Source organism: Periophthalmus magnuspinnatus, chromosome 19, assembly GCF_009829125.3.
Source record: "Periophthalmus magnuspinnatus isolate fPerMag1 chromosome 19, fPerMag1.2.pri, whole genome shotgun sequence".
Taxonomy (NCBI): domain Eukaryota; kingdom Metazoa; phylum Chordata; class Actinopteri; order Gobiiformes; family Gobiidae; genus Periophthalmus; species Periophthalmus magnuspinnatus.
In genome coordinates, this window is record NC_047144.1 from 17,921,192 (window position 1) to 17,947,750 (window position 26,559).

Consider the following 26,559-nt stretch of genomic DNA (forward strand, 5'->3'; position numbering starts at 1 on the left):
GAGAGAAAAGGAGAGGAGGAGGGGGAGCTGTGATCAGTTTAAATCACGAGAGGAGTGGAGGGGGTCTGTGGTCAGTTTAAATCAGAGAAAAGAGGAGAGGAGGGGGCTATGGTCAGTTTAAATCAGAGGAAAAAAAGGGGAGAGGAGGAGGAGCTATGGTCAGTTTAAATCCGAGAAAAGGGAGGAGGGGAGGGGCTATGGTCAGTTTAAATCACAAGAGGAGTGGAGGGGGTCTGTGGTCAGTTTAAATCAGAGAAAAAAGGGGGGAGGAGGAGGAGCTATGGTCAGTTTAAATCAGAGAGAAGAAGACATATCAATCTGCGCTGGAGATTTAAGGCCGATATCCCATACGCTAACAAGTCCAAATATCAGTCAATTGATATGTCAGTCTATCTATAAAACAGATGTTACACCATCTTATAAACACGTCTCAAATATGTTTCTAATGCGTTTTGTTTATATCCACAGACCCCTCCGTATGTGGTGGACCACGGGGAGTCTGGTCCCATCCGCTGTAATCGCTGTAAGGCCTATATGTGCCCGTACATGCAGTTCATCGAAGGAGGGCGGAGGTTCCAGTGTGGTTTCTGTAGCTGTGTCACAGAGGGTGAGTCCTGCACAGGGCTAAAGGGAATCTCTATTACAACCATTTTGGATTTTAATGGTCTGTTAGCAAATATAAACTGCATTAAAGACACTGTAACAGATTTTTTCTGTCTTAAAAACATGAAAAACACAACTAGCTCATTGGTCCAAACTTCCTCAGTTTCCTCACTCATTCTAAACATGCAAATTATTCACCATGATGAGTTTATAAGCACTTTTCACAACTTTCAGAGTGGAGTTCTGCTAACAACAATTAGCATGCTAACAGAGTCACTGCCTTACTTCCTGTTCTGTGGATGATAAAATGCTTAATAATTTGATAGGGTTGAAGAGACTGTTCTGTGCTGTCCCCAAGATCTGGTTTTATGATACATATGTGCTGGGGCATGGCGAATTTCACGTTATCACATAGTTTACATACACTCACCATTTTAATAACTGTATTAAAGGGGATATAAGGATCAATGTTGATGTAAAGTGCTTTGAGCCTTTAAGCTTGTAGTGTTTTTTTCTCATGTTCTTTGTTCCCTGCAGTGCCTCAACATTATTTCCAGCATCTGGATCACACCGGGAAGAGAGTGGACTGCTACGACCGACCCGAGCTGTCTCTGGGCAGTTATGAGTTTCTGGCCACTGTTGACTACTGTAAGGTAAAGACTATTTAAATCATCCATCTCCTTCCTTTTATCTGGGGCCGCATCAGGGGAGACAGAGGTTTAATCAGGGACTCCCAGATTTCCCTCACTACAGACGCTTCCTCCAGCTCCTCCTGAGGGACCATAGACTGTGTAAAGAAGTGGACCAAGTGAGTGTGACGTCACCCACAGCCTAAGACCAAAATGATGAGTCTGACAGCAACAGTTACGGAGACTGTTGATAGGGGACATAGTTTTTTAGTGTAAAGTGAATTGGAGCCAGAGTCGATGCAGTTGGAAGCGTGGCCATGGTCACTTCCTGTTTGAACACGGCAGCTAAAAGGCTAGCTCTGTCCATTTATATATACAGTCTATGTGTGGGACCCCAAGGCGTTCCCAGACCAGCCGACAGGAATAGTCCCTCCCAGTAATGGATGAATAAAACAATTTAGTACACAAATCCTGATTCAAAATACTGAAGTCAAACTAGCATCCAACACCTCTGCCTCTATTATTAAAGGTCCACTATGTAAATTTTGAGGTGGAGTCCGCTACCTGCTTTAGTTTTTCACTTTGCCTGAAATGTTCCACAGTATGGCGTTAATAGTATCCGTTTTGCAGTTATCCAGTCACACTCACTTAGTCCGCTCCTGAGAAACACAGCTTCGTTTTCTTTCTGTGAGTATGGCCTCTTTTCCACAGAACTGACCTGTAACTTAACACCACCCGCTTGCCTCTGTTTAGATAAATGAATAACTTCTCTAGGGACAGGCAGGTAGCAGACTTCACCAGAAAAGTTCTGTAGTTCCCCTTTAAATTCTAAATGTTGAATTGGTTTAACTTGTGTGTTTTCTACCCACAGAACAATAAGCTTCCTCAGCCTCCTGCCTTCATCTTCCTCATCGATGTTTCGTACAACGCGGTGAAGAGCGGTTTGGTCAGCATGGTGTGTCAAGAGCTCAAGACGCTGCTGGACTATCTGCCCCGGTAACAGCACACAGGCCACACCAGAGGCCATTTTAGGATGTTTTCAAACAGGTTCTCTCTGTGGATTGGCCCCAGTGTTACTAAATGTAGCTCTTTACATCATTGTTTCGGTCTTTTTTTATTCACACCATAAACTGGACTAAGTGAGTGTGACGTCGCCCACAGCACTTGGTTCCAGTCAAATGAAGCTCATTGAGACTAGCAGTTAGGGGCCAATTTGCAGCAGAGTTTCATATTTACAATTCCTACCATGAGTATCATAGCAATAGCAGATTAGATCAGATGTATAAAGGTCCTGATGATGAGGTGTGCTGATTTGACACTTTAGTCTCAAAATCTCTGTAAAAGTCTCTCTTCACTGAGACTTTTACAGTTATTTTTGCTCTTGTGCTGTAACAAAAGTGAGTTGCCTTAGTCTGCTTTTTCACACTTTATGTGGTATTGGTCTGGCATTGGTATAGGCAAGTACACTAAGGCCAAGAATCGGTATCAAATCAGTTAACACTTTTCACAAAGGTATCGCAACAGCACTAACTACTTGCAGTTGTCATCTTCACTTTGCTCTAGGCTCAAAAAATAAGGGTGAACTTTTGTTAGCTGCCTCTAGTCCAGACTATCACTCTTTCACTGGAGATGTCTCTATTGTTGCCATGACAGCACATCAAACTTATCAAGTCAAATTTATTCATAAAACACATTTAAAAACACCCACAGCTGCTCAAAGTGCTGGACAAGGGCTGAAACAAAACATGCAAAAACACAATAAAACAAAGCAATACAAGACTCCCGCTCGTGTTCAAACCCACTGCAGACGAATGAGTTTCAGCAAAGATTTAAACATATTTAAAGACTGGGCTGTTCTAACACCCAGAGGGAGACTGTACTAGAGTCTGGGACCAGCCACAGCAAAAGCCCCGCCCCTTGAGGCTTTAGCGGGGACCTTATGAGAATGAGGTGTCCGTTTATTAAAATCCAAATGGTTCTGACTTTAGTTGCTGTTCATCTCAAAGTGCTGTTGTGTGTTTCTAGGGAAAACCCAGAGGCAGACTCGGTGGTGCGCGTGGGCTTTGTCACCTATAATAAAGTGATGCACTTTTATAATGTGAAGGCGAGTCTGGCCCAGCCGCAGATGCTGGTGGTGTCGGACGTGTCGGACATGTTTGTGCCACTGCTGGACGGCTTCCTCGTCAACGTGAACGAGAGCAGACAGGTCATCGAGAGGTAAACCAGACCAGAGTAAAGCCCAGATGACACTTTTCATGTTTTTATAATTATTTTGGTGGTGATAGAACCTGTGGTGATATATTTACATCTGTTAAGTGGCAGTTTGGGGAAAAAACTTGCCTCCCTTGCTCCCTTCTCCCTCGCTCCCTTTTCTCTCGCTCCCTCTTGCCTAGTGCCCCGTCTCTGGCTTCCCTTCTCTCGCACAGTCCTCCCTTGCTCCCTCCTCCCTCGCTCCCTCCTCCCTTGCATCCCCTCCCTTGCTTCCCCTCACTTTCTCCCCCTCACTTGCTCCCTCCTCTCTGTCAAACCGGTCACATCCACTTTAATCCACTTTAATCATGTTTATGAAGCTGTTTTTCTCTTTACATGTTGTGGTTATGCTGAGGAGCATTTTGGTTTTATTTAATGAAATATTCTTGTTCAGTTTGTTGGACCAGATTCCAGATATGTTCGCTGACACAAGAGAAACAGAGACCGTGTTTGGACCAGTCATTCAGGCCGGACTGGAGGCTCTCAAGGTAACACCTATCTATCAAGACGTTTACACATCATCATAAACATTTACACACTTTTAACACATGAGAGGAGAATTAGCAAACATTTAGCTCCAGTTTAGTCGTGATCTAGACCTTGTTTGATCCTCTTCTGGTCCTGGTTTAGTCCTGGTTTAGTTCTGACTTAGGTTTTTTTTTTGCTTTTTATTTATTTTATTTAAAATCAGACAGACATACAAGATAAAACTTGTGCTGAAGTATGATGTAATGTCTTGAAGCATGATGTAATGTGTGGAAGTTGCCCAAATGCCCTAGACTTTGTTGTCTTGCTGTTCCTGTGTAATTGATATTTCCATTTGATAGACTTGTGTTTCTTGTACACTTCAAACTCATCATATTTGTACTGTTGAGTGTATAGTCTGACCCCTGTCCCTCTGCTCCTCAGGCTGCAGACTGCGCTGGGAAGCTGTTCATCTTCCACACGTCTCTGCCGATCGCCGAGGCTCCTGGGAAACTGAAAAACAGAGAGGACAAGAAGCTAGTGGGGACGGACAAGGAGAAGGTGTGGACCAAAATATCATAATATCACATTTATACCATTACGATTATTGTAGATTAAAATGTGTGTGTAAACTGTCTGTCACATAACACTGTCACTTTAAGCCGCTGACACAATAACAATAAAACAGGATAATCCCAGTAAACCATTTTTAAAAAGACTTTATCATTACGTGGCCTGAGCTTAGACTGTTTATATTAATGGACATAGCTAACCTGCTAGTCACTGCGCCCCAAACAGGAAGTGATCATGTGCGCACTTCCGGCTCCATCGACTCTGGCTCCAATTCACTTTCTATTGAAAAACTGTGGCCCCTCTCTCTGTAACTGCTGCTGTCAGACTCGTCATTTTGGTCTTAAAATGTTCCTATTAACCCGCTCTATATGATTGTATAAATGACCAATATTCAATCTTTTATCCTGTTTTTCCAGTATAGTTACTTTAAATGATTATAATGATACAAAGGGGAATTATTTGATTTTTGTGATCCAATATTGTCCACTCTATTTTAACTCAATAGAGAGCGACTATAGTCTCTTCTACGAAAGCTCCTGTATCACACAAACTGACTCTAATGTTCTAATGCTGTTCCCTCCTCAAAAACAGACCTGGAGTTGTTTTGTTTCATTCACACATGTTTGAGTAACACTTTATTATTAGTCTGTCTACATCTCCAAAGCTCGAAATGCTCTGTTCCACCTTGTGATGTCATGATGTAGTAAGTTAACAGCTCCTTTTACCTTTAGTTCAGTTGAGATTGACAATTCCAGAGCTGAAATGATCCAAATGATTCTAGTGAAGGTGTGTGGAGTTTACAAACACAGTGGAGCACTTCCTGTATTACCACATGATGACATCACAAGGTGGAACAGAATTATTTATGTCTGAGAGAAGAACTCAGCCTAAATATGCAGGGTTTGTGTGTTTAAAAATGTGTAAATGAAACAAAACACAACTCCAGGTCTGTTTGTGATGAGGAAACAACATTAGAACAGATCAGAGAATAGAGTCATATGGAAACTTTAAACAGAATAGTGTAATTGGGCCTTTAACACTGGACTGGATATCTTGGTGTTTTATTGTTCTTTTCCGTTGTATTGTGTTATGTGTATATTTGTTTTTGGGGATTGGTGCGTGCAGGATGTGTGTAAACCGTGTAATTAAATATAACATACAGCTCCATAGTAACTTGCCTCGTGTTTGTTTCAGTCTCTGTTCCAGCCTCAGATCAGCTTCTATAACTCTCTGGCCAAAGACTGTGTGGCTCAGGGCTGCTGCGTGGACCTCTTCCTGTTCCCAAACCAGTACGTCGACGTGGCAACGCTCGCAGTGGTGCCTGTGTCCACCGGGGGCTCTGTCTATAAATACACATACTTTCAGGTAAGACTGGATGGACATGCACATCTGGCTGTCCCAGTTCCCATTTGTTTTTTCTATAGACTCAATATATTTATGAAGTTTGATGAAGGCTGATGGGTTGTGCGGTCATGAGTTGCCACATAACCGTAACTTTAATTCAAATCATAATAATAAACGCTCTTTTCTTTATCTTTATTTAAACAGGGGAACCCAATGAGAACACTTAGGCTGTTTTTCATGGGCCCAGTTTAAAATACAACAAAAAAGAAAAACAAACTAAATAAACAAGTACACAAGTCCATTTAAAACATAAACAGAAGCAGATGTGTGTAAAAGTTCATTATCACATTATTAAATTGGTATTGTGTCACTAAAGTCTCCAGTTTTGCTTGTTCTTGGCGTTCATTCCATTCCTGTTTCTCGTGTTTAGGCTCAGTCTGATCAGGAGCGGTTCTTGAACGACCTCAGACGAGACATTCAGAAGCTGGTGGGTTTTGATGCTGTGATGAGAGTCCGCACCAGCACAGGTTTGACTCTGTTTCTTTTACGATAAAATGTAGAGAAAGTGACACTGTTTCTCACCATCGCCCTCCGCTGGGTGCAGGGATCCGGGCCACGGACTTCTTGGGCTCGTTTTTCATGAGTAACACCACAGACGTAGAGCTGGCTGGGCTGGACTGTGACAAAGCCATCACCGTGGAGTTTAAACACGACGACAAACTGAGTGAAGACACGGGGGCGCTCATGCAGGTGAGGAAGACGAGGAAGACTTAAATTTACTCATTCACGTTTTTAATAGGTCACAACTCCTCTTGAAAAATAATATTAATGCATTGGATTTGTAAAGAGCTTTTATATACACTCAGAGAAATGCTGTGTCTCACTGTGTGTCCCTGTCTGTCCCTGTGTCTCGCTGTGTGTCTCTGTCTCTCTCTGCAGTGTGCGGTCCTGTACACGAGCTGCAGTGGTCAGCGGCGTCTCCGAGTTCACAACATGGCGGTGAACTGCTGCTCTCAGCTCGCAGACCTGTATCGCAACTGTGAGACCGACACCATCATCAACTACTTCGCAAAGTTTGGTGAGACTCGAGACTCCTTTTGTGGTTTTCATATTATAGAAAGTGATGATGTCATACTCCCAGGTGGGCGGGGCATGAGCCAGTTTTCCATATTGATAACATTGATTACAGGACTTTGCACTAAATATCCAAAAGGTAAATCCACAAATGAAGCTGGTCATTTCGATTAGTGACTAGACCCTATATCTCACTGTATTACAACACAGATCTGCATTTTAACTATTTAAAGCAGGGGTCGGCAACTTCGCTTGGCTTCGGGCCAATTTTTTTCAGCGCCCACAGGTGGCGGGCCAGATGGTAAAGGTATTGGCTTACATATATTTATAAATACATAAATATGAATTACATGCATTTTAACTCACCTAAAACAGCCAATTTAAAAAATCCTCGGGCAAAAGCTTTTGCTCCTTTTATTATGGTTTTGGTAAGAATTATGCCTTTGTTGAACATGGTAATATGGATACTAAAGGCGCACAGTATCGGGTAGAGCTATGAAAAACTTTTCACTTTAAGTTTTTACCTCATTTATTCAGGTCTTTGTCTCATGATATTAATTAAAACTAATACTTTTGTGGTTAAAATGTGCGGATTTAAACAAGGATAAAATCTTTCTAAGACGGTTACTTGAACCAGGAAGCTGCGTAATTATTGCTTATCGTCAAATCTCTCCATCAAAATTCTTTTCTCACGCTGTCTTCTTGTGACCATCGCTGCGATTTAGCTCTGCCTCGAAGGTTAAACTACGACAGGCTTTTAGTCGTGCGTAATACCGCACTAACGGCTTCCTTACTCCGCATTTGGTGCCGTAATGACCTGCACCTTTACGCACCACTGTGGGAGAGCTGTAGGACTTGGATGATGCCAAGTGCAGCAAGGATCGTGATAAAATCACAACGTAAATGAAAAATGTTTAAAATTGACATGGCTAAGTGGATTTATGTTGTGTCAAACATGAGCAAAGGTCGGGAACAATAAAACCTGACATGCGGACAAAAAGCAAGTCCCCACCCCGGTTAAAAGAAATCTTCAAACTGAGTATTTTGACAGTTTTGTGATTAAGTGATTTATTTTAATAAAATAGGGAATTTTGAATAACTAACCACAGAAGTGCAAGAAGGCTATAGTGTAACGGGTACACATTCCTTGAGCTGCGCGCAGTCTGCACGCTTGCCTCACCAGATGTCCAAAAACAGTTTGCCACGATTTTGACTGGTGAAGGTGTATGTACACACCAGTTCATTGTTTGCTTTTAATGTTGTGTTACATGCACATCATGGGCAGAGGAATGCCCGTAGCAGTGCCCACATAACTTGGTATTTGTCGTAACGGTGGGTGTAGCGGACCAAAGGATGCAGACTCGGGGAATATTTACGGTATTTATTAAAGAAATGACAAATGGTGCAGTTCGAGGGTTGATCCGGCAGTGAGCAGGAGGTGAGGCACGGGCCAGGATCCAGGAGCGGAACGTGGAGCGCAGCGGAGATGATGATTCGGGCAGCACCAGGGCAGGACGCAGAGTGCTAACCAGGGTCCGGGGTCGCGGAATGCAGAGATAAAACAGACAGTACCAGGGCTGGGAAGCAGGGTGGAAGCAGGGTCGGAGCTGAGCCGGGAGCGCTGGAGCTGAGACGGTCCAGCAAGCTGGGTGGAGATGCACATACGATCCGGCACCGAACGGGATGAGGCTGAAACGAAGATGAACCGGCACTGAACAGGGTGTAGAAACGCAGATGATCTCGCCCTGAGTGTCTGGTCCTGGCTCCTCTTATACACAGCAGGTGGTGGTGATCGCGCTGATGTGCGCGCAGGAGGAGCCAGGAGCTCAGCCCAGCTCGGCAGGTGAGGGAGGGAACGAGCAGGACAGGAGGAAAAACGTGGAGCAGACGGAGCGGATCATGACAGTATTAAAGAATCAATGCCGGAAGAAAGTCCAAAATCCTCTGGCGGGCCAAAAAAAATTGGCAAAGGGCCAACATTTTCCCGCGGGCCGGACGTTGCCGACCACTGATTTAAAGGCTCACTATGGAACATTTCCAGTGGAAGGGCTGCCACCTGCTGGTCATTTTAATCTGTTCTTTTATAAGATTTTTTAAAAACACTTTAGTTTACCATATACAAAGTCTGTGTCAGTTACATTAGTTGCTTGAATCTGATCCTGATGTTTTGTCGAGAGCGGGATTCGAACCGCCGACCTTCAGATCAGTGGACAAATGCTTCACCAACTGGACCTTGGGATTTTCGAACCCTGCACAAACACATGTATTGTCTGATGTGTTTTTCAGGGTGTATTAATATGATTCTCTTGCTTCTGTTTGGTTGTAGCCTTCCGTGGCGTCGCCAACAACCCCACGAAGACGGTGAGGGACACGTTGGTCAACCAGTGCGCTCAGATTCTGGCCTGTTACAGAAAGAACTGCGCCAGCCCCTCGTCTGCAGGACAGGTACGAACATATGCACTACAGATCTGGAATAGCCTGGTTTAGTCCTGGTTTAGTCCTGGTTTAGTCCTGGTTTAGTTCTGGTTTAGTCCTCGTTTAGTCCTCGTTTAGTCCTCGTTTAGTCCTCGTTCAGTCCTCGTTCAGTCCTGGTTTAGTCCTGGTTCAGTCCTGGTGGTACTTTGGTGGTACTTTGGTGGTACTTTGGTGGTACTTTGGTGGTACTTTGGTGGTACTTTGGTGGTACTTTGGTGGTACTTGATGTGTTTAAGAGCCATTGATGATCACAGTCACATACATGAGTTTGTTTGACTTTTCTCCCTGTGTTTCTTCCAGTTGATTCTGCCCGAGTGCATGAAGCTGTTGCCCGTGTATCTAAACTGTGTTCTGAAGAGCGACGTCTTGTTGCCGGCCGCTGATGTTTCCCTTGACGACCGCGCGTACCTACGGCAACTGATCAGCTCTATGGACGTGGCCGAGACGCACGTGTTCTTCTACCCCCGACTCCTGCCCCTGGTGAGGAACTGGACGAGAGGGTCAGGTTAAGGCGATGTCGTTTCAGATGACATCACCACATCTGTGGGTCAGTTTAGAGCAGTGGTTCTCAAATAGTGGGGCGCGCCCCCCTGGGGGGGTGCGGTGAGATGCCGTGGGGGGCGCGTATGACTCCGCATATGACACTGTAGTACTGTACGCAGCGCGTACGCAGCGCGCGCATAGCAAAGAGCAGGAGAGAGCGAACAGATCGTGACACAGGACAGTGAACAAGAAACACTTTTGCTAAAGAGACACTATGGACAACATTTTAACAGGGATGAAAAGAAAGGCGGATATAGACGGAGGTAAAGTCACCCGAAAAATAAGACGAGGAGGAGTCTGATGAAGCGTATGGAGCACTTGGCTTCACCGTGACTCCTGTGGGACACGTGGACAGACCGGTGTCTGCTGTGGCAGCGGACAGTATGAAGCCAAATAAGTTAAAGCGCCACTTCATTACACCTCAGTCACGCTGATAAGACGCTGGAGTTTTTTCAGCGTAAACGTGCCAAATATTGCCAACAATCATCCGCTTTGTGAATGTCACTTAAAGCAGCAAGCACTGAGCATCATATAAGGTGGTGTACCGAATTGCTAAATTACTTGTTTTAATTTGATATTTATTTAATTTTAATGTATTATTTTGAAATTTATTTAATTTTAATTTAGTCATTTGATGTTTATTTAATTTTATTTTTTATTTGATATTTAATTAAATTTCATTATATCATTTCGTTTATTGTATTTTTTCGGTGGGGGGTTTAGGGTTGGGGGGGGGGGCGCGAAAGTTTTTCTTCTTTATAGGGGGGGCATGATAGAAAATAATTGAGAAGCACTGGTTTAGAGTCACACACAGGGTGGAGAAAACAGGTTCAAATCCAGTCTTTTGGTGTTAAATAGTGAGTTCTTTGGTCTGGTCACAAAATTATCAGCTACTCTCTCTTTCACTTTCTGCCTCCCTCTCTCTTTCTTTCTCTATCTCTCTCTTTCTCTCGGTCTCTTTCTCTCATATTTTTAACTCTCTCTCCCTCCCTCCCTTTCTCCCTCACTCATTGTCTTTCTCTCCCTCTCCTTGTATCTTTCACTCCCACCTCTCCCTCTCATTTTCTCCCTAGCTCACTCTCTATGTCACTCCCTCTTTGTGTCTTTCACCCTCTTTCCCTTTCTCTCTCACGTTTCTCTTAGTCTCTCTCCCCTCTCTCTCTTCATATATTTCATTCTCTCACCTTCCCTCTCTCACACATCTCTCACACTCACTCTTTCTCTCTCTATCTTTCACTCTCTCTCACCGTCCCTTTCTCTCTCTCACACTCTCCTCTTATCTTCTCTCTCCCTCTCTCTTCCTCTCTCTCTTTCTCTCTCTCTCTTTCACATGTCTCTCACACTCTCTCTCTTTCACACTCCTCTCACAGTCTCTCACTCACTCTCCTCTCTCTCTCTCTCTCACAGTCTCTCACTCACTCACTCTCCTCTCTCACAGTCACTCACTCACTCTCCTCTTTCTCTCTTTCACACTCCTCTCACAGTCTCTCACTCACTCTCCTCTTTCTCTCTCTCACAGTCTCTCACTCACTCACTCTCCTCTCTCTCTCTCACAGTCTCTCACTCACTCACTCACTCTCCTCTCTCACAGTCTCTCTCTCTCTCTCGTCGTATGTTTCAGACAAAGTTGGATGGCGGGTCGTTGCCGATGGCGATCAGGGACTCGGAGGAGCGTCTGTCGAAAGGTGGAGTTTACCTCCTGGAGACGGGGCTGCACCTGTTCCTTTGGGTCGGAGCCAGTGTCCAGCAGGAACTTCTGCAGAACCTGTTTGGAACGCCGAGCTTCAGCCACATCGACGCCAACATGGTGAGACGAGCTGTGGGACTGAGGCGCTGCTAGCTAGCTCAATGTCGCAAAGCTAACAGTCACTTTTATTAAAATCAAAAAACATAAAATAAACAAGTTATTCAAATTCAGATGAATTAAAAATAAAGACTACACAATTATTTTTATATGTAGAATACTTCAGTTTGTGTTTTAATATGTATTATGCCTCAAAATTAGCATTAGCGTTAGCACTGAGACTCAAATATCTCTCTTGTGTCCTCTGGTGAAGTATTAATTTTATTTGTGTAGTGTTGAACATGTTGTCAGTGACCTCCACCTGCAGCTCTCTGTCCACTGCCTGACCCTGACCCCTTAACCTCTGACCCATAACCCACCCATCAGCTCCCTGTCCACTGTCTGATCTTTAAATATTTATTCATTTTAGCGAGACTCTGCAAAAACCTCATAGAGATAAAACTGGACAGGAAGTAAAAATAATAAAAATAAAACTCGCCATTCAAACTGATTCATCAGAAACTCTGTTGTTCATTACAGACGAGTTTACCGGAGCTGGACAACCCTTTCTCCAAGAGACTCAGAGAAATCATTTCAGATTTCAGAGCACAGCGGCCGCGGTTCATGAAGGTACCTCCTCCTCATCCTCATCCTCCTCCTCTACCTCAGCTGCTTGTGTGTGTAACAGTTTACGGTGGTGGGAGGGGCCAATGGCACAGATTGGCAGCCTTGATTCTGTCATTCTGTCCCAGGGCAGCTGTGGCATTTTTATTTTAAATCTATAATTATGTAAATGGGTTTATAATCGTGATCAACATTATAAACCTTTGAGCATCACCAGCCGTAGCAGGAGCTTTAAAAAAATATTGAATTATTATTTTATTTGTGTATTTTATTTATTTACGTATTATTTTTTACGTTTTTCTGTTAAAGCATCATTTTGATTATTTAATTTTTCATCTTTTTATACATATTTAAATTCAGTATCGCATCAATATTCGCATCAGTATCACTTTATCCTCATATAACCTTCCACCTCTTCTTCTTCTTCTTCTTCTGTTTCTTCGGTTTCTTCTTCTGCAGCTGATGGTGGTGAAACAGGAGGATCGCTCCGAGCTGATTTTCCGGCACTTTTTGGTGGAGGACAAAAGCGCCAGCGGAGGAGCCTCGTATGTGGACTTCCTCTGTCACATGCACAAGGAAATACGGCAACTCCTGAGCTAGGCCCCGCCCCCTTTACCCATCAGGCACTTCTCCTCCTTCTCCTCCTCCCTCTCTCCCGGTCACTTTTCACCATTATTATTTTGTGAACGAAAGCGCTTTACCTTTTTTTTTAACCTTATGAAACTCGTCTCCAGCTGCCCGTGGAGCTGCTGGAGCCGCGTGTTGGCGTGTGTGGATAAGATTGTTCTAAAGCTTTTCTTTAGTATGTAAATAAGTACAAAAATATGTATGCAACCTTTTTGGAGTGAATGAGGGAGATTTGAAGTTTAGTCCACTTACTGTCAAACATAAACACTGAGACGATTAGGGTCCGATTAAAAAAAACGTATAATTACAAAACTTTTATATTAAACCCATCATAATAAAAGTGCTGCTGCGCGTCTCCCCCCGTCAAAGGCCTTAGTGACACTTTCCAAGCTGCTCCTCTTGTCAAAATAAATGTGTTTACCTAGTGGAATATTTAAAGGTGCGCTCTGTAACCTTCCTGGTGAGCCGCGAGGTCCGTCACCATGGAGATTTTGTGTGGCTTTGGCTGGAATTTTCCCCCAGTATGGCATTAAGGATGTGATTTTATAGCATGGGTTTCATTACAGAGGTTTTATTGGTCAAAAAAAAAAGAAAACATTGAGAAACAGATCTGGCCTGTAACTTGGCCTGGTGGCGTCGCCCTGGAGACAAAGCTTTGGCAGAAAAGTTCCACAGTGCACCTTTAACTAATGCATTAATCCATCTTCCCCATAAACGTCATAATGAAGCTGTCACACTGTGGTGTTCTGGCCACAATGAAATGTTTTGAACTCTTGTAATAAATAAAAGTATATATCTGATTGGGGTAAAGTTCATGTTTTATGGGATTTTTGGTTCATTCTGGTGCGAAGATGAAATCGTTTATATCAGGAGATTTGGAGTAGCAGAACGGACTAGGTCTCACTTTTGTAATTCAAAACGTCTTAAGGTTTTAACCCTGTCAAACCAGCGGTGTGAGCGTTAAGGGGCGTTACCTTCAACAACCTTCACCTTAACAACGCTGTCAATCAAACCTGTTGCTAACGCTAGTGGGTAAAGAAGGCGCCTGATTAGTCTGTTATTAAAAACAGGGTCATATAGAGCATTTCGGTCTTAAAATATGAACATTTTAAGACCAAAATGACGAGTCTGACAACAGCAGTTACAGAGAGAGGGGCCGATGCTTTTGTCAACCGTCTAATCGATTAATACATTTTTAATCAAGTTCTTTCAAATTGTCTTGTACAAGAGATCGAGGTTAACTCCTGTCTGCTACTCCAAATGTTTGATCACTGCAATGAGACCACGACCAGTCGAAAGTCTGGACACGCCCCCCTCTCATTTAGGACACGCCCCCTCATTCAGTATTTTTAAAATTTATTTTTACTATTTCTACATTTTATAAACACACAGAATAGATCAAATATATGAAGTAAGATTTAGGGAATTATAGTAAAGAAAAAACTGAAATAACTGATTTTTTTTATTTTATATTCAAATCCTCAAAGTCTCTGCCCTTAGCTCTACTAAATATTTTTTGACCAAGCAATTTCACGTTTTTTCATATTTCTTACTTCATATCTGATGTCTTCCGTTTGTTTATAAAATGTAGAAATAGTAAAATTGAAGAAAAAATAAACCTAGAACTGATCGAGTCCAAACTTTGTTGAAAACTGAACATTTTCAATGTTTTAGTGGAAAAAAGCCTCCTACCAATAATATGTTTTATTTTGGAAATCTCAGTGCTACAAACTTTATAATTCTACTTCCTGTCTACAATCTTTCCACAATAAGACGTGACTCATCTTTAACCACAACAAAACGCCATCAAACTGTTTCACTGTTTTATTCTGAAAATCCAGTATGTAAATAAAATATACTATAACATGTACAGAATTTAGACAAAACCCAAATTTTAAAGGCCCACTGCGTAACTTTTCTGTTGGGGGGACGGGCCTGCCACCTGCTCGTCTCCATGGAGATGTTACTGCTTTGCCCGGAATGTTCCACAGCACAGCATTAACTGCATCTATCTTCGGTTTATCCATTGGTTTTATTGCTGAAGCCCACTTTTATAAACATACATTCTCACACGTCAGATCCGTGGAGAGGCGAGCCCACTGACTTCAACTTGTCCTGGTAGATAAGAGTGCTTTAAGGCCATGCTGTGGAAAATAACAAGAAAAAGCAATCGCATCTCCGTGGAGACAAGAACCCCTTGACAGACCCTCCACCAGAAAAGTTACACAGTGAAGCTTTAAAGATCTGAAGCCTCAGTAGCTGCTGACGGCTTCGTGAAACCCCGACTCATTTTGTCTGGAGTGAGTGTTGAGTTCGCGGTCCTGGTGAATTCTTCTGAGGAACAGAGGGATTGCAAACATGCAGTTATTTTTCCAACATTTTTGAGATTTGTTAATTTCGCCTTTCCTCTTGTTTGTCCCTTTTCTCACACCGTAGAGGCTCTTTTCGTGTGGTGTTTGGTTAGACCCTCTGTTCCGACGTCACTGACCCAATCGTTTTCACTGTAACTTTACATTTTTGTTTCTTACTTTAAACTTTTTGATCAGTTTTCCATTGTGGCCTCTTGGGACTGCTAATAAATGATTGTTGACGACGTTCACTGAGGAGTGGTATTTTGTTACGTTAAAGGTGCTAAATTAAACTGACTCTTGTAGCTTTAATCCATGTTCTAATGTTGTTACCTCCTCAAAAATAGACCTGGAGTTGTGATTTATCTCATTCACACATGTTTGTCCACATCTCCAAAGCTCAAAATGCTCTGTTGCACCTTGTGATGTCATGAAGTGGTAGTTTTCAACAGCTCCTTTTCCCTTTAGTTCAGTAGAGATGTGGCAATTCCAGGGCTGAAATGATCCAAATGATTCTAGTGAAGGTGTATGGAGTTTAAAAACACAGCGGAGCACTTCCTGTATTACCACATGATGACATCACAAAGTGGAACAGAGCGTTTTCAGTTTGAGAGAACTAAACATGTGTGAATGAAACAAAACAACTCCAGGTCTGTTTATGATGAGGAAACATTAGAATAGTATAATATGTATTTGTCTTTAGGGTCCGCCACCTTCTCGTTTCCATAGAGACGTGATTGCTTTGCCTGGAATGTTCCACAGTAAGACATTAAAAGAAATCTATCTTACATCTATTTCATTACAGGTGTTTTATTGTTCAGAAAGACATTTGTGGTATCCTCTGCTTGCTTGTTGCTATGGAGAAAAGTTACCTATTGCCCCTTTAAGTAACAGGAGTCCAAGCCTTAGTTGATGTTACACAGTATAGCATTAAAAACTCATTGTTTCCGTGGAGATAGACATAAGCCAGTTTTTTTTTTTTTTAAATCAATATAAACACATGTACTTAGATCAAATGTATTAAAGGTGCACTATGTAACTTTTGTGGTAGGAGGTCAGTTCCATGTTTGACTCATAAAAATGCTATTGCTAAATGCTAACTTTTTTTTTAGTGCCAAAATACTTGCTTCTATGGAGATTGTTTAATTAAAAGTTTTTGGAGCCTCTGCCCCATTAAAACTTCAACATTTCACTTTTTACATAAATTGATTAGATTTTGAGCTGAACCCACAACCCCCTCGTTAGACGCAGGGGAACAAACCACTGCACCACAATGCGATTTTAAGTTTTATTTTCTGCAGAGCTGTGACGTGAGCTGGGGAATAAAAATGTTCATATTTTTGTCACATTTTGTCACAAGTTAAAATCCAAACATTGAGACATTCACTTTGAGATTAACTCGTTTTCTTTGATTTAATACAATACAACGTTCAACACAAGAGACCTTCATTAAGTCCTCAAAATGACACCTGTGACCCGGAAACAAACCCAGGAGTTACAAGCAAATGAGTAACTTTTGGTTCATAAAATTGAACTTTTCAGACACTGTACTTTTACTCTTACTCGAGTAATATATTGCACAGATTAACAGTACTTTTACTCACACTGGGGAAGAGGAACCACAACTTTTACTCAAGTGGAAAGTGACTTAATCTCTATGTAACAATATGAAATGATCTGAACATGGCTCCTTCAGATCTGATTTAGTTTGACTCATTTTGTGCATTATATAATTTACAGTAATTTACAGTTACTTAAACTCAACGGCTCTTGTACAGTGACTCTTACTCTAAAAATACTAACATTGAACTTAAGTAAAAGTACAAAGTTCCTTGAAGAAATTACTTCAGTAACATGATTTTGAATTTGAGTCACTGGCCTGAGATAAAAATGCTCATTTCAAATATCTGAAACGTGATTTAAACCAGTGAAAATTTCAGTGCTCGTGTGATCTACATATCGTACCAGTGTTTAAAGTGCAAAAAAATAAACTAAAATGTGCAAAAAACATCTCATAATACTCAAAAACATGTGCAAATGTCAAAGATGCATCCTGTGATTTCTGGTCTAGGTCTGCCTTGATGGGTTTGCACTGCCCTCTAGTGGTCAGGAGGGACGCAACATTAAAGTGCATGTGAGGTTCTTTAGGCTCATTTAACAAAAACAATTATATTTAAGATCTTACTAAAGATCTTGCCTGGCGCTTTCTATTTTTCCCTCATAACTGTTACCTAGCAACCATACTGTAAACAACAAGCTGTCTGATTACGTAATAGTTATGACTTGATTAATAAAAAATACTTGACAATTATTTATTTTTTTGGTAAAGTAAATGTTTAAAATGTTTTGTGTATTAATGACGTAGAAAGATTCAGTTTTCCTGTAAATTTTAACTATTTGTTTTAAAAATTCCAGTGTAAAACAGGCCACCAAACCAAGTCAGAATTAGAAAAACAAAAACCTGCCGTGTGCCCTTTGACCTTTAGCACAACTGAACGCTCGACCCAACCCAGGCCAGATGAAACGCGGGATAGACCGGGTCTGTGAAGTTTGCCTTAAAAGTAAAAATATGCCGGAGTTCCCCTTCAAGAACGCTGAAGTAGGACAATTTTCCTTCACAAAAGTCCAAAAATATCCCAATTCTGTTGTTCAGCGGGACGGGCACAGGCGTCACCACCCCTCTGTGAACCGCCTTAAACCCGTCCCTGTTGCAGTTGAGACCCCAGGACCGGTCATTTTGTCCCAGACGGCTCTCCGTACCCTCTCCTTTGCGGTGCATGTGTTTGTAGGCCACTCCCACACAGACTCTGCCGTCCACCTCGGTCTCCCAGTAGCTCCGCCCCCTGAGGCCCTGGACACACAAAACTTGAGCCCAGAAATCGAACCTCTCTTTGGGGTTGGGACCGGCAGGATTCAGCCCCCGTTTGGCAGCTCGGTTTTGGTTTGAAAGTGAAAGATCTTTGTGGGAGGTGTTTGGGTCCAGAGTGAGATCAACGGCATCTAAAAGGAAATTATTATTAGTAGTATATTATTTCTTTTGGTTGTTTATTTTCTGAACACAAGGGGGCGACTCTAGGCCATAACCCACAACAAAACAAAAGCAGAACAACAGCCCCAACTCTATAGTCTGTATGAAGAAGAAGATAAAGTCCCCTCACTCTCCCCTTTAGTCCTCCAGACCCTGCCCTCCTCACCCCTCACTCTCCCCTTTAGCCCTCCAGATCCTGCCCTTCCTCCCTCTCACTCTCCCCGTTAATCCTCCAGAGCCCTCTCCTCCTCCTCCTTCACACTCTCCCCTTTAGTCCCCATACCCCACCCCTTTCCCCTTTAGTCCTCCAGACCCCACCCCTCCTCACTCTCCCCTTTTGTCCTCCAGACCCTCCTCCTCCTCCCCTTTACTCCGCTTTAGCAGCTCTATTTGACATGTGGTTGTGGGCGGAGTTTAGGTGTTTATTCTCACTTTAAATCCAGACAGAACGCCTCTGACTGAACTTGGACTAATTCAAACAAACAGAATAAATATGACTAAAATAAATAAACGCAGCCCTTTAATGAACTGCCCCTGGTCCTTGCCCCACATTTTGAGAACCATGTTATTGTTCAACAAGGAGGACTGACTTACATTTCTTTGGTCCTGGTCCAAGTCGAGATTCTCCACATTTTTCAACACTAGAAGAATAAAGAAACGTAAATGTATAAATGCTAGCGGGAGCGACCTCGGAGAAAGAAGGCATCTGATTTGTTTGTTATTAATGTTCGTATCTTGATTTACAGACACAATAGTGAAATAAAAACCTCAGGATCATGTAGAGTGGGTTAATACGAACATTTTAAGACCAAAATGACGAGTCTGACAGCAGCAGTTACAGAGAGAGGGGCCACAGTTTTTCAATAGAAAGTGAATTGGAGCCAGAGTCAGTGGAGCAGGAAGAGCACACATGATCACTTCCTGTTTAGAACGCGGCGGCTAGCAGGTTAGCTCTGTCCATTTATATAAACAGTCTATGGTTAATATTTAAGTTAAAATGTCTCCTTTACCTGAGTTTGTTGAGGCTGCACAGGGGGTCGTCCCTCAGAGTGGTCAGCAGCCGGACTCCGCCCTGTCCTGGGTGATTGTAGCTCAGGTCCAGCTCCGTCAGGACACTGCCGTTCAGAGCTGAGGCCAAGAACATACAACCGCGCTCCGTCACTCTACACAGAGACAACCTGAACACAACAAACACATCACGTTTGTTTCTACAGCGCATTTAAAACAACTTCAGCTGAACAAAGTGCTTCACATAAAAGTCAACGTGAAGCACAGAGATGACCTTAACACAACACACACAACAGAACACACACAGCACAGAACATACACACACACACACACAACAGAACAGAACACACACACTCAACAGAATGCATATACAACAGAACGGACACACAGAAGGCAAACAACAGAACACACAACAGAACGCACACACAACAAGACACACACGTGACAGGCAGCGGTGTCATAGTATTGTTGTGTTTTCTCTCTGCTGTGACTCACTTGAGCACCTCCAGGGGGCAGTGTGGAGCGGACAGGCCCTCACTCAGACGCTGCACTCCTCCGTCTCCACAGTCGTTATCCGACAAATCCAGAGACTTGAGTGAACACTGAGGCAATGACAGGAGAGAGGAGAGAGAACCAGCACCAGCCTCGCCCACACCACAGCCCTGCAGTCTGCAAACACACAAACATACACACACGTATGTACCCACACATGTACACAAACACACAAGCGCGTCCATGATCACTTCCTGTTTGTAACGTGTCAGCTAGCAGGTTAGCTATGTCCACTTATGTATACAACAGAACTATGGTGTCACCTAAGTGTGTTTTTACCTGAGTGTGTGTGTTTTTACCTGATTGCGTGTTTTTACCTGAGCATGTGCGTGTTTTTACCTGAGTGTGTGTGTTTTTACCTGAGCGTGTGTGTGTTTTTACCTGAGTGTGTGTGTTTTTACCTGAGCGTGTGTGTGTTTTTACCCGAGCGTGTGTGTGTTTTTACCCGAGCGTGTGTGTGTTTTTACCCGAGCGTGTGTGTGTTTTTACCCGAGCGTGTGTGTGTTTTTACCCGAGCGTGTGTGTGTTTTTACCTGAGTGTGTGTGTGTTTTTACCTGAGCGTGTGTGTTTTTACCTGACCGTGTGTGTGTTTTTACCTGACCGTGTGTGTGTTTTTACCTGAGGGTGTGTGTGTTTTTACCTGAGGGTGTGTGTGTTTTTACCTGAGGGTGTGTGTGTTTTTACCTGAGTGTATGCGTGTTTTTACCTGAGTGTGTGCACTCTGCTGTGTGGGAGGCAGCTGCAGAGGCTGTCGACTCCAGAGTCCGTGATGAGGTTCAAACTCAGGTCTATTTCCTGGATCGTGGCGGTGCTCAGGACGGAGGAGAGGGCGTGACAAGAGCGCACGCACAGGCCACACCCACTCAGGCTGAAACAAACAAACATCAGACTAAAGTTACGGTGGTGTTCAACGTGTCCAAGTTACGGGACACAGAACTTAGGCTGTACTCAGGACGAAAACGGTTGAGGATCAATACATTAGTTGACTAAAAAGGGGGCGTGGCAAAAGCTCTCCAAACGATTCTGTGTATCTAACCCAAACTGCACTCACAAGATGACACCTGCAGAGGGCGCTCATGTAAACGCTCAGGTAAAAACACGCACACGCTCGTTTTCTAAACTGGACTTTCGGTTGAAGCAGGACGTTATAATTAAAGGAAGACCAACACCGGAGCTAAAGGGTTTGCTCCAGACTACGGGACAAAAGACTCGCTCTTTTCAAACAGAGTGGTACGAAATGGTAAGAAATGTAATGACTTCAATCCAGACCAGAATAAGAATTAAAAAAAACAATACAAAACCAGCTTTCTTTTAATTTCATACTATTAAAGCTATTTCATACGGACTTTGGAACTTTTATTTTGGAATTATTTTTTATTCTGGTCCCAAGTGACTTACTATGAGAGAAATGTACTTGCCAACACCAGGTTTACATGTTTGTAAATCTAATTGTGACGACATCCGTGCCTCACCAGCCATGAACCTCACTGCACGTCACAAACATAACAAACGTCATAAACTCCCCTGATGAACTGAATCTTCTGCCTAAAAAACAATATCAACCTGTCCTGGAGATTTACGGCTGAAATCTGATATGCTAAAAAGTCCAAATATCAGCCACATGTGTGTATCTATAGAGAGGAACAGTCTGTGATAAAGTTCATGTTTATTTTAATGTATTTTACTCACTTAACTATCTGCGCTGCTTTGATGACCGGCAGCATCCTCAGAAGTCCCTCCTCAGACCTGGCGTAGTTCCCCAATTCAAACGTCTTCAGCTCTTCATCGGAGGTGAGCAGCACAAAGACCAGAGACGCCCACTGAGACGGAGTAAGAGCCGCCGCCTTCAGTGGACCCGCCTTAACGAAACTCTGGATCTCCTCCACCAGAGACCTGTCGTTCAGTTCATTCAGACAGTGGAACAAATTCAAACATCTGTCAGGAGGTGGCGCCATCTTGATCTTCTCTTTAATATAACCAATGATCTCCTTTGTTTTTGCGTTGGACCTGTTTTTGTTCATGAGTATTCTTTTCATCAAATGGTGGTTCGTTTCTTGAGATAGTCCGAGTAAAAATCGCAAAAACATATCGTAGTGCCCGTTGACGCACTGCAGCGCTCGTTCAATGGCGGCTTTGTAGAGGTTGAGTTCGGAAGATTCCCGACGTAGAAACCGTCTCGTAGCTGATGACTTTTTGATTAGCACGTTGTCGTTTTCGTTGTGGAACGTGAGAAAAACAAACAAAGCTGCGAAAAATTCTTGGACGCTGAGGTGAATGAAGCTAAACACCTTTTCGCCACAAACCGCCGTTTCCTCGTTGAAGATTTCAGTGTAGATTCCAGAAAAGATCGATTCTTGTTCTGCGCCGATTCCGTTTATCCTGAGATCGCTTTTGTAGAAGACCAAGTTACCTTTCTCCAGTCCTCTGAACGCTAGCTTACCCAACGCGATCAAGTTAGGGCACGTGTATTCGATGATGTCAACTTTACTATTCTGCAGCCGCTGCTTCATGTTAGCGATGAACAAAGCCAAAAAGTGAACGTACATTTGCGTTACTGTTTTCGGCAAGTTTTTATCATCATTTTTTTCCAAAACTTTTGCCGCCAACCAGCAAAATATAGGAATATGACACATGATATAAAGACTTCTGCAAGACTTGATGTGCAAAATTATCTTATTTGCAATCGTTTCATTTGCGAATTTACGCCGAAAATACTCATCTTTTTGGGGATTATTGAAACCTCGGACTTCCGTCACCAAGTCAACGCACTCTCCAGGAATTTGGCTGGAAGCGGCCGGCCGGGAAGTTATCCAAAGTCGACACGTGGGAAGCAACCGTCCCCGGATGAGATTGACCAAAAGTGTTCCCAAAAAGGTCGCTTGGCTCACGTCAGGCATTATCTCGCAGTTCTGGAAGTCCAAGTCTATCCTGCTTTCATCCAAACCGTCCAAAATGATCAGCGTCTGCCATTTACTGTTCCTGAGAATTCCCAAATCTTTAATTTCGGGAAAAAACACACTCATCAGTTCCTCGAGACTTAATTTTTTATCTTTCATCAAATTCAGTTCACGAAAGCAAAGCGGAAAAACAAAATCAATGTCTGAATTCGCCTTATCTTCAGCCCAATCCAATGTAAATTTACTTGTAGCTATGGTTTTTCCAATTCCTGCGACTCCTCTTGTAAGCACCGATCGTACCGAGAGTTCCCGTGCTTCAAAGAGATTATTGTAGTGAATGGATTTTTCGTCGGTCATGTCGGATTTGGTTAGGGCTTCGATTTGGCGGACTTCGTGCTCCTGGTTGATGTTTCCTCTTCCTCCTTCAGTGACGTACAGCTCCGTGTAGATGCTGTTGAGCGACACTTTGCTGGAGTCGCTGCTGAGACCTTCATGTAAGTAACTGAACTTTTTCTTAAGGGAAGATTTGAGCGTCTGTCGGCATTCTTCAGTCGACAAACCTGAAACACACAAAAGATGAAGAGAATATGTTTAAGGTATAGAAACTTAAGGTACAGGATCTTTCTCTGTTCCACTAGAAGACGTCCATTTTACAGTTTTGTTTTTTTAAAATCTATATCCTAATGTTTTTCCTCACCACAGACAGACCTGGAGTTGCATATTTATACTCTGTTCCACCTTGTGATGTCATCATGTGGTAATACAGGAAGTGCTCCACTGTGTTTTTAAACTCCACACACCTTCACTAGAATCATTTGGATCATTTTCAGACCTGGAATTGTCAATTTCTACTGAACTAAAGGTGAAAGGAGCTGTTAACTTGAAAACTAACACTTCGTGACATCACAAGGTGGAACAGAGCATTTTGAGGTTTAAAGATATTCAATCAAATGACGCGTTTAAGACTGAATTGTATGTCAGAGAAAATTTGAGTAGGAATCAAAGATCGTTGAGCCTTAAAGAAGAAAGACTATGGACTATTGTCCATTTTATGACAAATTTTGAGATCCTGTTCACTCAATGCCCTGATATGTTCTGGTGTAATGACGACAATGAGATGAAGTGGTTGTTTAATTCTAATGTTTATAAGTTGGGGTTGTTTTTATGTAAAGTCAAGAAGAGGGGGCAAATGAGTTTGTTTAAATGAGTCTTTTGGTTTTTGTAACACTCGTCTGGGCTGTTGTATTTTGTTAATGGCATCTTATAAGTCCACTAAAGGGCTCGGCGTTCTCTGTATGCAAGACACAATAATAAAATCAAAATGTAGACAGACTAATAATAAAGTGTTACTCAAACATGTGTGAATGACGCAAAACACAACTCCAGGTCTGTTTTTGAGGAGGAAACAGCATTAGAACATGGATTAAAGCAGGAATGTCAAACTCCAAACTATTATAGATTTGCATGGATATGAAAAAAATATCTGTTTAACTGTGTATCTCAAGATAAACTGATATTTTAAGACAGTGATACTTTTAATTTACCTTGTCGTGGGCCACATAAAATGACATGGTGAGCCACATTTGGCCCAAGGGCCTTGAGTTTGGCATGTGTGGGTTAAAGCTACAAGAGTCAGTTTTGTGTAATATAGGACTTTTGATATATTGTCCTCTTCCTTTAATCTTTCTGTTTTTAACTTAAATTCATACAAAATGTTTCTTAAATAAAAACTTCCCCACTCACTTTCAGCGTTTAGATCCTCTTTCAGTTCCTCATTATTATTATTCCGACACTGTTCCTCTAAAGAAAGAAAGAAAGAAAGCATGGGAAAATTAGGCAAATCTACAACAATATTACACTTACTGTTCCATACTGATTCTTTGCAGCTGATGTCATTGGGGGACGAAGCTAACTAGACGCACTGCTCTGTCTGAAGCTGTTTTTTTGTCAAAATAGACTTTAAACTGAACTTTGGTTTAATACAATCTGATCATAAAGAACGACCTTAGTTGGACGACAACAGGTGAGTTTGTTTGTGCTATTAAAGTCACTCTCAAATAATATTATATAACACGCTAACTAGCATTAGCATTAGCAAACAGTTTTCAGTTTATTTTTCAGGAAATCTTAAATCTTATCAGGCTGTGTTTGGTCATGTCTGCATTGTATCACCTAAGCCGAGCCGCTGAACATTAGTTCGTAGACATACATGCAGAGTATCAACTTCACCTCTAGTGTTGACGCTGATGTTAAAGTTCTCGATGTGGGACCCAAACACGGACGGAGAGATGATGCTGGAGTTGGATTTCGCTGAAAAAACGGGCTGAAAATGATGGACATACAGAGAACGACGAAGAGCAGCCACCACTGAAGAAGGAGAGGAGGAGAGGAAAGGGGAGAGAGGAGAGGAGAAGAGAGAGGAAGAGAGGAGAGAGGGAAGAGAGGAGGAGAGGAGGAGAGAGGAGGAGAGGAGAAGAGAGGAGGAGAGAAGAAGAGAGGGGAGAGAGGGGAGAGAGAGGAGAAGAGAGGAGAGGAGGAGGAGAGGAGAAGAGAGGAGGAGAGGGGAGAGAGGAGAGGAGAAGAGAAGAGAGGAGGAGAGAGGAGAGGAGAAGAGAGAGGAGAAGAGAGAGGAGAGGAAAGGAAAAGAGGGGAGGAGAAGAGAACAGAACAGGAGAGAGGAGAAGAGAAAGGAGGAAAGAGGAGAACAGAAGACAGGAGAAGAGAAGAGAGAAGAAAAGAGGAGAGAGGAGAAGAGAACAGAAGAGAACAGAAGAGAAGGGAAGAGGGGAAAATTGAGGAAAGAAGAGAAAAGAGGAGGAGAGAGGGAAACAGAGGGAACAGAGAATATTGTGTTAGCGTGTTTAAGTTGTTGTTACAGTCATTATATCAGCCCTGTTGTGCTTGTGTCTTTACAGTTCTCATCTCTGACTCCTGTGGATCATTTTGTTATAATTTAAACACTGATTCCTGATCCTGTATCTGTGGATCCTTAATAAAACATGATTCACAGATCTGATTTAACATTCATCAGACCAGAAAAAAATCTTAAAATCCACCAAACCAAAACTACAAACTCATTTAAACATGTATCAACACAAAAAAAAAAAAATATTATTATTTATTTAATTATTATTATTACATATTTTTATTGTATTTTCTTTCAGGATCTGGTCTAATCCGTCTAATCTAATGCTCGTCCTGCTCGTTTCCATAGAGATGTTAATGCATTTCCACATGTTTTTTGTTCAAATGCGAAAAAAACAGTTCGCCAGAAGGTCTAAAAATTGCCCAAAATGTTTTAAACCGATTCATTAGTGAGTTAATAATGTTCTTAATCACACACTCTCATCACACGTTTACAGGTTTTATGTTGAAAATCAAGTCGTCCAAACTAAACTAAACCAACTCTGCGTTATTAAAATCAAAATAACTTTAATACAAACGTTACCTTCTGATTCTCTGTCCACTGAATCACTGCAGGCTGATGATGGCTCCATTTGACCTCGTGTGCTCTAAACTCAAAACATCAGTCTTTTTTCCAAGAGCACATTCGCAAAAACGTAAGAAATCAATGAGTTTTAAGTTAAAGTTGAGCAGTTTGCACGTCACAACAGTCGTAAACCACTGGTTGTAGTTTTGTGTTTAGTTCCTGTCAAAGGAAACGATGAACAGGAAGTCTGAGTGAAGACAGCTCTGACGCACTTTCTCTTTCAATATCTTGTAAATTATAAACTG

General features: G+C 42.4%; 2 protein-coding genes across 3 annotated transcripts in view; one reads left to right on the forward strand and one right to left on the reverse strand.

The window, feature by feature from the left end:
* Window positions 1-17,639, forward strand: part of sec24c (SEC24 homolog C, COPII coat complex component) — a 35,379-nt gene extending 17,740 nt beyond the window's left edge. For both annotated transcript variants that reach the window (XM_055229330.1, XM_033984467.2), the window contains 15 exons: window positions 469-607; window positions 1,141-1,256; window positions 2,104-2,228; window positions 3,258-3,449; window positions 3,877-3,970; window positions 4,392-4,508; window positions 5,715-5,885; window positions 6,295-6,391; window positions 6,469-6,614; window positions 6,804-6,942; window positions 9,265-9,383; window positions 9,714-9,893; window positions 11,578-11,763; window positions 12,280-12,369; window positions 12,823-17,639. In XM_055229330.1, the coding sequence (XP_055085305.1) occupies window positions 469-607; window positions 1,141-1,256; window positions 2,104-2,228; window positions 3,258-3,449; window positions 3,877-3,970; window positions 4,392-4,508; window positions 5,715-5,885; window positions 6,295-6,391; window positions 6,469-6,614; window positions 6,804-6,942; window positions 9,265-9,383; window positions 9,714-9,893; window positions 11,578-11,763; window positions 12,280-12,369; window positions 12,823-12,963 (2,052 nt within the window). In that variant the 3' untranslated portion in view covers window positions 12,964-17,639. The remainder of the gene's footprint in view (window positions 1-468; window positions 608-1,140; window positions 1,257-2,103; window positions 2,229-3,257; window positions 3,450-3,876; window positions 3,971-4,391; window positions 4,509-5,714; window positions 5,886-6,294; window positions 6,392-6,468; window positions 6,615-6,803; window positions 6,943-9,264; window positions 9,384-9,713; window positions 9,894-11,577; window positions 11,764-12,279; window positions 12,370-12,822) is intronic.
* A 67-nt stretch (window positions 17,640-17,706) lies between these two features.
* Window positions 17,707-26,321, reverse strand: LOC117386891 (NLR family CARD domain-containing protein 3-like). Its single transcript, XM_055229845.1, has 9 exons — window positions 26,273-26,321; window positions 25,054-25,134; window positions 24,568-24,624; window positions 21,617-23,384; window positions 20,634-20,795; window positions 19,870-20,043; window positions 19,377-19,544; window positions 18,961-19,007; window positions 17,707-18,338 (listed from the first exon to the last, which is right to left on the reverse strand). Exons 1-9 carry the CDS (start codon window positions 26,319-26,321, stop codon window positions 17,821-17,823), a joined length of 3,024 nt encoding a protein of 1,007 aa, XP_055085820.1. The 3' UTR covers window positions 17,707-17,820.
* Between the last annotated feature and the right edge of the window lie 238 nt (window positions 26,322-26,559).

Coding starts and splice junctions, on each gene's coding strand:
- LOC117386891 (XM_055229845.1), bottom strand. CDS start 26,321: ATGGAGCCATCATCAGCCTGCAGTGATTCAGTGGACAGAGAATCAGAA. Junction 25,135..26,272: donor AGTGGACAGAGAATCAGAAG/GTAACGTTTGTA, acceptor CCGTTTTTTCAG/CGAAATCCAACTCCAGCATC. Junction 19,545..19,869: donor TGCCCCCTGGAGGTGCTCAA/GTGAGTCACAGC, acceptor TGTTGTGTTCAG/GTTGTCTCTGTGTAGAGTGA.